This window comes from Amblyraja radiata, chromosome 16 (assembly GCF_010909765.2).
Source record: "Amblyraja radiata isolate CabotCenter1 chromosome 16, sAmbRad1.1.pri, whole genome shotgun sequence".
Classification (NCBI taxonomy): domain Eukaryota; kingdom Metazoa; phylum Chordata; class Chondrichthyes; order Rajiformes; family Rajidae; genus Amblyraja; species Amblyraja radiata.
In genome coordinates, this window is record NC_045971.1 from 31,619,123 (window position 1) to 31,629,384 (window position 10,262).

At 40.6% G+C, this 10,262-nt stretch overlaps 1 protein-coding gene across 11 annotated transcripts in view; it reads left to right on the forward strand.

Annotated features, from left to right (window-relative positions):
- Positions 1-8,226, forward strand: part of gpatch8 (G-patch domain containing 8) — a 154,254-nt gene extending 146,028 nt beyond the window's left edge. For all 11 annotated transcript variants that reach the window (XM_033035398.1, XM_033035399.1, XM_033035405.1 and 8 more), the window contains one exon: positions 1,664-8,226. In XM_033035398.1, the coding sequence (XP_032891289.1) occupies positions 1,664-5,507 (3,844 nt within the window). In that variant the 3' untranslated portion in view covers positions 5,508-8,226. The remainder of the gene's footprint in view (positions 1-1,663) is intronic.
- Positions 8,227-10,262: the final 2,036 nt, after the last annotated feature.

A 10,262-nucleotide genomic window follows, 5' to 3' on the forward strand; every position in this document is an offset into this window, starting at 1 on the left:
AGCATAAAAAGAAGTTTAATTTGACACCTAATTCACTTTCATACCTTAAGTATTAAAAAAGTTTGGGCCATTTTCATACTTGGAAATCGCTTTTCCATTGACTTTACACAAAAGCTGTGATCGAGGACAGTCAAAAGCCCATAACTTTCTTAAAAATCAAGAGAACTGAATGAAATGTTCAGTTCTTATAGATTGAAGCATTCCGAAACAAATATAAAACATCTTACTTGGATGAACTGAAATTAAAGCATATAATTTGTTAATTACCTAATTGTAATAAATTACAAAATTGACTGTTGTGACGGAAATAGTAATAAACACCCAGACTGCCTTGAAAATTCAAAAATGTGATATTCCCAAGATCAGAACTTTAATATTATTGTATTATATGTTGTAAGTCCGTAACAGATAGGTAAATAAATTACAATTCCTAGCAATAGACCAAGTCTTCATGGAAAAGATCAGTTGCTAGCTGGTACATTGGCATATCATAATCAGTAGCATCATCATACTCCTCAGATTGTAACCAATAAGCAACTCTGTACACCTTGTTTTTTCTCAACTTTTCAATTTTGGCATTGTAAACTACAAGTTTTTGCTCTTCAAAGCATGCATGACATTGCCCACTACTTTCCCATTTGACTACTTTCCCATTAAGAATGTCCTGTAGTTCCATTTCTTAAGAAAAGGATATTTTTTTTACATAGCCTAAGTATCCAAATAACAAACTAATCCCATTCACACAAGAATTCACAATATAACATGATTTTTAAATATCACTGTCATGAATTTATATGCCAGATGGAAGGAATTTAATGTTTAATTCCCATAAATTAATCTAGAAACATCCACTCAATATAATTAAAATTATTATTTTTTTGCACAACACATGGGGCTAAAACTGATATTTAGTATAAAAATATTGACCATGGATAGACAATAACACAAAATATAGACGATTTAGATGCTCTTATGACATGATTGTCCAAAAAAAAGAGCATTTAAATCATCTTGCGAGTGGGTTTTTCTGGAATGCGATCGATTGGAACGTTGCATTTGCAGTGAATTTGAAGCCTATATCGGCAGGAAAAACACTGCCGGTTCGTATGGGGCCCAAATCACATTTTCGCAATGTAAAATTAGATTAAAGCCATCCCAAGAAACAAGATTATATGTAAAATATACGACTTACCCTTTGTTTTGTCCCGTTCATGCGATCCTTCACGTTGTAGGCGTTGAGGGCGTTAGAAGTCGCTTTTTACTTTAATATAATTATTAAATTGTCTCGCGATTAAAAAATAATAATAACTTTTTTATTGCATATTTACATTTCAGTGGGGTCCTGTCATGCAAAAATATGTTTTATGACGTGCAGAACAGGTCCATTAATAACTGGCAAGGCGTTTCAGGTGTGCGCTGCTTTGTCAGAACTGTCCAAATCTGAACCATTGTCCCCTGTTCCCCATGCTGATGGAGCTCTTCTGTCGTTTTAACATGTGCTTCACTTTTGCAATTTTTCCTTTTTGCCTCTAGCTAATTGGCATTTTTAACTTTGGCACTTGACTCTTTTTTTTAACTGTCAAAAATAAATTGTCTGTTTTGTTCTTTGTTGATACTACATCCCTGTGAATGAGTTTACCTGTGATTTGTGTTATTGGTACAGTGCCCCAGGAAGTGGTCCAATGTTTAAAACTACCACAGTGGCCATTGACGAAGAAGATGATGACAGAAATGTTGTCGACACAGATGAAAGTACTGGAGGAAAGACGAGCGGTCCCACATCACCATCTGTTAACAGGACTGTGCCTGACAACACAGTGGAAGATTACAGAGAAGAGGATGAGAACATAAGCTATTGTATTACTGGAAACTCAGCAGGGTTGGATCAAAGCAACCAACCAGTCCAACCCTTTAACATCGCTCAGCTTAAGAACAATTCTGGCACTCCCTTTCAGAAGCTGGGAGTGTCATTTTCTTTTGCGAAAAAGGCAGCCGTCAAGCTTGACGTTTCAGCGTCAGTATTCAGTGATGTTGCAGAAGAGCCCAGTGAATCTGAAGCAGCAAGCCCTGAAGAGAATGTGTCCTCTGGTCAAGTGCTACCCAAGTCAATGGAGGTCGAAACTCCAGTAGTCCCTGATAAGGTTGAAGCAGCTAGTCCATCCGAAAGCGAAAATGACTCCATAAATAATACACTATCAAAATTGAAAAAGATGATGGGGAAAGAGGATGATGCCTGTCAGTCAGAACCAGAGTATTATCACTACATTCCTCCGGCACATTGTAAAGTGAAGCCCAACTTTCCATTTCTGTTGTTTATGAAAGCAACAGAAGAGTTGCACAGATGTGATAGTAAGAAAACCTTAGAAACCACAAAAAATGACCCCGATTTACAAACTACTTTGAGGTTTCAGGAAAGCAGTGAGGAGCTTGAGAAAAATGAGACTCCTGCTTTACAACAGAGCAGTGACACTGTGGATGGTGGTCCTGACCTAGACCCCGACCCCAAAGAAGACAAGTCTCCTGAAGCTGTAAGCAAACAGAACTGCAGCAACACGCCATCAAAACCTCGTGCTTGTGAGGAAGGAAAACCAAGTAAACATTTAGTAAACAAAGAAATCCTCACCGGACCCAAACAGCTAACGGGGCCATTTTTCCCCGTCTTGGGTAAAGATGACAGTACTACTCTTCAGTGGCCCTCAGAGTTGTTGATGGTTACAAAGAGTGAGCCATGCATCTCTTATAGTTGCAATCCACTCTACTTTGAATTTAAACTGACCAGGAATAGGGATACCAAAGGTAAAAACAAAGAGAGATGCCAGGAGAATGTGCATGAACATAATGCACAAAGTACTGGTCAGGAGTCGCAGGAGACAATGAACATAAACACCAGTAAAGCTCCATCAAAGACGGTAGGAGCTGAGAGTGACGTCAAGCCTCTAGACCAGCCTCCCCTGACTGTAAGCAAAGGTGAAGCCCAAATTGGAGAAACTGACAAAAGTACCAATAAGAAAAACAAGGGTGCGAAGTCGCATAAGCATAAAAAGAAAAAGAAGCACAAGAAATCAGGAAAACATTTGAAGGAAAAAGCCGGTGAGGAAAAGGAAAAGCCAAAGGATGGTGAAACGCACGCAGAGACATCAAAAAAAAGAAAAAAGCGTAAACACAAAAGCAAAAACCTAGATGAGAAAAGCAAAGAGACTGATTTAGAACTCTCTGTTGCGATGGCCGCAACTAAGTCTACAGAGGAGAGCAGCAGCACGCAGAAGAAAAGGCGCAGGTCACAAGATTGTCAGCATTCAGCTGCCGCTGTCGAAGACGCGAGTAAAAAGGCAGATGTCTCTGAGGAACCTGTGAGTAAAAAACAGAAGACTGGATCTGGTAGCGAGTTAAAGAAACGGACGTCTGGTCGGAAAGATAGCCGAAGCAGGCACAGAAGCCGAGAGAGCAGTCGAGATGAAGAGTCTGACAGCTACGATGAATCTCATGCAAAACGATCCAGGCAAAAGTCATCCTCTCACTACAGCGATGAATATGATTCAAGAAGTGAGAGAAGCTACCCCAGAAGATCAAGAAGGCATCGCTCATCATCCCAGCGGTCATCTCATAGGTCATATTCTTCTGGATCTGATGTATCCTCGGACTGCAGTAGATACAGTCGGAGAAGAAGCTATTCTGACAGTTACAGTGACTACAGTGGTAGATCAAATCACTCTAAACGATCTCATGGTTCAGATTATGACTACAGAAGGTCAAGGCACCGTGAGAAAAAGCATAAATATTCCTCTTCGGATGACGACTATCGGCGGAACAGGAGCAGATCCCGGAGTAGCAGCAGAGAAAGTGCTCGAACCCGCAGCCGGAGCCGAACTCGGAGCAGCAGTCACAGCAGGAGCCGGAGCAAGCGGCGCAGTCATAGCACCACGCAGCGGGTCTGGAAGAGGAGCCGGAGCTACAGCCACACGCGCCGGGACAGCGGGCGGCACCGCACCTCCCGGAGGTCCGTGTCCAGGGATAAAGGATCGCACAGCCACGACAGCTCTGGCGATCGTCGGTCCAGTCGGCGAACCTCCAGCAGGTCTTTCTCGAGGGATCGGGTATATCGATCAAAATCTCCCTGTTACAGCAGGGGCAGAATGCAGGGCAAAAAGGATGACTATTCGAAAAAAGAGGAAAACAAAGGAGATGGGACAAAATCAGGTAGTTTCTTCCACAAAAGTCTCGGTGGCACTTCAAGCAGTACGGGAAAGGTGCACTCAGAGAGCGAACGCACGCCAGAAGAAAGGAACTCGTTAACAGCTAAGCAACTGTTGGAAAAAATCCAGTCTAGAAGGTTTGAAAAGAAAACCGAATCAAGTAATGAGACTGCATCGACATATAATAAAGTAGGAATTAAATTGAAAGATCCCCCACAGGGTTATTTTGGGCCTAAACTTCCCCCAGCTCTGGGCAATAAGGCAATGCTTCCTTTGATAGGAAAACTACCTACAGTCAAAAAGCCCGCAATGAAGAAGTTGGAAGATCTTTGCACAGAGAAGGGGGGCAAAGAAGAGGAGCTGTACTTAGCAGAGCCTAAAGAAGTGGCAAAGGAGGAAGTCAGTCAGGTGTGGATAATGCAGGAAGAGAATCCAAGTAGAGAAGACAAGTCTGACAGTGAAGAAACGTTGGGTGTAACTGAACAAATCCAAACCATTTCTGGTGAAACTCAGTTTGATCAGGTCATCTCAGAATCCTATATTGCTGATGTGAGCACGCCAACCGAAGTCATCACGACACCTGCGGAAGTGGGACCACCCGACGCAGATGAAGCGGTTATGATGCATTTTGCACCAGATCCAGAACCGTTCTCCAATTATATTCCAGAAGCTGAAGTCACAGAGATTGAAGAGGATTCCCAAGAAGATGTAGATTCATCAGTGGCTCCATTTGACAGACAGCCCATAACATTCACTCCTGAAGAAATGGAGAAATACAGCAAATTGCAGCAGGCAGCTCAACAGCACATCCAACAGCAGCTTCTAGCAAAACAAGTGAAGTCTTTCCCTACCTCGACTGCCATTGTTCCTGCCCCAACTCTCCAGCAGTTCCACATCCAGCAGCCTTCAGCGACAGCGACCTCAATCACCACTGTCCACCACGCTATATTGCAGCATCAAGCCGCTGCCGCCGCGGCCATGGGCATTCACCCGCACGCACACCCCCAGACCCTTGCTCAGATCCACCACATACCCCAGCCTCACCTAACCCCAATCTCTCTGTCCCAGTTAACGCCATCCCTTTACCCTGGCCACCCTGCCACGTTTCTAACGAGCCACCCAATACACATAATACCTGCATCGGCCCTCCACGGCGGTCCCCTGGCCCTTCACCCAGTCCCACACGCACTATACCCAGCCTTGTTTGCCCCCCGACCTGGAGGAGCGGGTGCTTCAGCTCTTCATCTCCACCCTTTCCTCCACCCCATCTTTTCAAGTCAGGAACTCCAGCATCCTCCCAGTCACGGCAGTTGAAGCAAGCTGCAGGGAATGAAAATAATGACATCTGTCTTCATTTCACTAAGTCGATTAACAGTTAGTCTGGTGCGAAGATACTACATTGGTGCATTTCAGACTGATTTTTTTTTCCAACAGCCAAAGAGTTCAGGCTCAGGCCCGAGAATATATTGCATTTTCTGTGCTTGTAATATCAGGGATTTCCATTTTCTTTATAGAAGCAAGTATTCAAATGAAATATGTGGATGTCCCAAAACTCATCAGTGCATTACTCAAAAAAAAAAAAAAAGCAAGGTTGAATAACTTAATTATTAATGACAAAGTGCACCAATATTATATTCAGTGATTTAGCCTCCTTATCCCATTGCTCGCTCCCACCATAACACAGAGAGAAATGCCTATATTTGTCAATCTGTCTAATTCTGTAGAATCCTTGTGATGTGCATACTGATATGATGATGGAAGAAACTTGTGTGATGCAAGGGTCCTTGTAAAGGATGTTGAGACTGAGGATCCCATAACTTCTGATCAGTGGCTGTGAAGTATAACGATGAAGGCTCTACATGGTCTGTGTACTGATGATCGTAAAGTAAATGGTACCCCTGGAGGTCCTACCTCGAGTGGCATGCCAAAGAAATTTGGGCATGCAAAGCTGGAGAGTCAAGATGTGGGAAATGCAGCAAAAAGTTTGAATTGTGAACGAGAGGAAGCAGACTTTGGGGCCCTCATGTATTGAAACAAGAGTGCGGAGAAGCCTTATTGTAACTTCTCAAAGCTCAAACACATTTTTAGTTAAACTAGCTTTGGTGTAGCAATGGAATTTTTGGGAGGTGTCTAAAATGTTTGCGATAAAATGTCTATAATCTTTGCGATTAAAATGTTTATTCCCACTGCTGTTGTAAAGTACAACAATCTTTGTATAAGTTATAGGTTATAATTTAAAAAAAGACTTGTGGAAAGAATTGCACTGAACTCTGTACAGGTGATGCTGCTTTTGTAGGTCCATCCAAAACAATGATATACATGCAGAGTGCTGCAATAATATTTTTAAAGGATGAATTCATTTGGTTTTGTGGTACTGTTCTAACATAGTGCTTTGTGTAAATATGTTTGTAGGTTAAGCAATCCCTTGTATAGGTAGGCATCATAAATCTTTGGTTCTGGCAGAACTTAAGCATGTATATTTTACCAAAACCCATGTATTTTTTGAAATTTTTATGTATTGTAAATGTAAAATTTCTTGAAGTTTGTTTTATTTTGTTTTTGCATACACAAAGTATTCAATGTCAAAGCAACTCTGCAAAACAAAATGGTGCTTGGGAGAGCCTGGTGAATCGTCAAGCTGATGCATCCAGACACACAGAACTGACAGCTATGTAAATTAAAATCGACCAGGTTAATCAGAGCACCACCATGTTCATCCCAACAAAATTCACTTCAAATAAGTTATGCCGTGAAAAGCATTGATAGTTTAACCATTTAATTGAAAATTCTGTTCCCAGATAGTTATATGATTATCATCCTTACTTATTCTTTAAAGGTTGAATAAACGTTACTAACTGGACAGTCTTTAGTAGCCAGGTCTCACTTAGTGATTCACCAAGAAGCTTTTCTTCTGCCAGGGATGCTTTTCCTACAATTTAGGCATAAAATAATGTGATGAGTGTTTAGATGCCTGAAAATAATTCATTTCTTGAGAGTCTGTCATACTGATAACTGTGTATAGAAACTCTGTTTACACAAATAAATCAAACCTGTTTTTTTACAATATGATCCATTTAAATTTACTTACCATTTTCCGGGTAAGTATCTGGTGGATTAATTTAGTTTGAATTTCAGATTGTTATATTTGTGGTTGACACAATATAAACTTCATATGCTGCCTTTCTTTCAAGATGCTGAGAAAAATAAATTGAATTGATGCTAACTTCAAATTTGGAAATTCTAATTTATCAACCTAAGGATGACGAATTAATAGCATTTGGATGAGATTGGAGGTATGGGATAAATTCAGCTTTTAAATTCTCAACTAGTAAAGACAATTTTCAAAGCAGATTATTAAAAAAAAGACTAAATAATTGTACTAAATGTAGTAATAAAAATGCAGTATTAAAGGCCCTGGTATGTATGAGAATACTAGGAAATTTGCATAGCAATGTCTTGTATAGATTTGCTTGGCATAGTTACCAGTCAGAGCATTATGGAGCTTGCAAGCCATTATCTGTAAAAACAAATATTTGTGTCATTGAAAAAGAGATACAGATCTACTTTATTTGCCATTTTCCTTTTGTAAAATGTGCTTCCAATCATCAGTTTTATAAAATAGGTTATTTGGATTTATCATTTGTTTATTGTAGGGATCAACCCAGTTTTTCTCTTAAGATCATAAGGCTGAGTTCTAATTTTACAATTACTATTTCAATCTTTGAGCTGACTATTAATCATGGTATATACATGCGTTTAATAAGGACTGCATTTCTTTTGATGACACGTTTTCCTGTATTGTCAGTTCTGTTTGATCTTGAGCTTCTTGATTCCATTTGGTATCCTAAACATCCACACCTTGCAAAGCAGCCAAGCATCCATCTGTTTCAAAATCTGTTATATAACAAAACTAGAAAGAAATGTAACTAGCTTATTGCATATTTTATTTAACTTTCAGTCACAAGAACATGCAGAATATTACTGTACAATAGGAGAAAAACTTTATAACAATAAAGTATGGATAATTTGTGAACCCTTTTTTATTTATTACCATTATTGAACATGCTACCGCCATCTTTATTTACTGTTAAACGGATGTAAGTGGAATGAAAGCCGTGAAGATCTGAGCCAGTCATGACTAGGTGACCAAAGGAGTCTTTGGCAGATTGGGCATTGGCAGTGATATTTGAGTGCACATATTTCACACAAAGGATGGTGGGTGTATGGAACAAGCTGCCAGAGGAGGTAGTCGAGGCAGGGACTATTGCAACGTTTAAGAAACAGTTAGACAGGTACATGGCTAGGACAGATTTGGAGAGATATGGACCAAACGTAGGTGATACTCGTGTAGCTGGGACATGTTGGCTGGTCTGGGCAAGTTGGGCCGAAGGGCCTGTTTCCATGCTGTATCACTCTATGACTATATTTCTACTCAGAGTGGTATTTGCATTTTGGTTAGTTCAAATAGGATTTTTTTGATAGACTGCTCTAAACATGTCAATTTATTGTTTCTTCATTGTAAACATTTTTAATACATTGCTTGTTTTTTTAGTTGCTGTTGGATCTCATAATCTTCCCCATTGATGTTCAAGGCACATTTATGGAGGCATTATTTAGGTATTGTCTTTATTGCCACGTGTGCAACTCATGATAATTACTTGGTGAATTGGTAAAACCCTACTCTAAAGGCACCACCAAGATGTGTTATCAGGAATGAACAATAAAAGTAGCATTTAATATACACTGAATTGTTTACGGAATCTGTTTCACACCATCATAGAAAATGCACAGATAGATATACCAACATGTGTAGGAAGGAACTGCAGATAAATCTGTTTTAAATCTGAGATAGACACAAAATGCAGGAGTAACTCAACGGGACAGCCAGCATCTCTGGAGAGAAGGAATGGATGACGTTTCGTGTCGAGACCTTTCTTCAGAGTCTGAATTTCTTCTGCAGTTGTATAGGGCTCTGGTGAGACCACATCTGGAGTATTGTGTACAGTTTTGGTCTCCTAATTTGAGGAAGGACATCCTTGTGATTGAGGCAGTGCAGCGTAGGTTCACGAGATTGATCCCTGGGATGGCGGGACTGTCATATGAGGAAAGATTGAAAAGACTAAGCTTGTATTCACTGAAGTTTAGAAGGATGAGGGGGTTCTTATAGAAACATAAAATTATAAAAGGACTGGACAAGCTAGATGCAGGAAAAATGTTCCCAATGTTGGGCGAGTCCAGAACCAGGGGCCACAGTCTTAGAATAAAGGGGAGGTAATTTAAGACTGAGGTGTGAAAAAACTTTTTCACCCAGAGAGTTGTGAATTTATGGAATTCCCTGCCACAGAGGGCAGTGGAGGCCAAGTTACTGGATGGATTTAAGAGAGAGTTAGATAGAGCTCTAGGGGCTAGTGGAGTCAAGGGATATGGGGAGAAGGCAGGTACGGGTCATTGATAGGGGACGATCAGCCATGATCACAATGAATGGCTGACCCGAAGGGCCGAATGCCTCCTGCACCTATTTTCTATGTTTCTATTTCAGATATACCAGCGTATGGTTATAACAGGTTTCAAGGAAGCAAAAATTGAAATTGAAGCAGCTAGATCCCAATCAATTGGGCACAGTGTAGGAAGCATGTTTTATTTCATTATTGTTTTCGTGACCCAACACAGTATGTGTATGTATAGGATTGTGTTCTGCCCGATGCATCCATGCTTCCACCTAAGGTGGCCCCCAATCTCCAAAACCTATTAATTTGATTCACTTCTTAATTAATTTGATACATTTGATTAATTTGATTCACGGTCATGAAAGGGCCGGGTACAATGGATACACTTCTGGCTGTGGGCAGGCGAGTTCAGCATTGGGACCAAAGATCTGTGTTTCCAAAGTAGCTGCATCTTTACCACACTCTTCCTTACAGTCACACAGCTTGTCAGTCTAACCACAATCATAAACCAAGCAATGGAATGTATCCTTGATATGACACTTAAATGCCACTTAAAAACCAAGGATTGCAGGCCTGTCGCACAGTTTGCATACCAGGCCAATAGATCAGTGCATGACGCAGT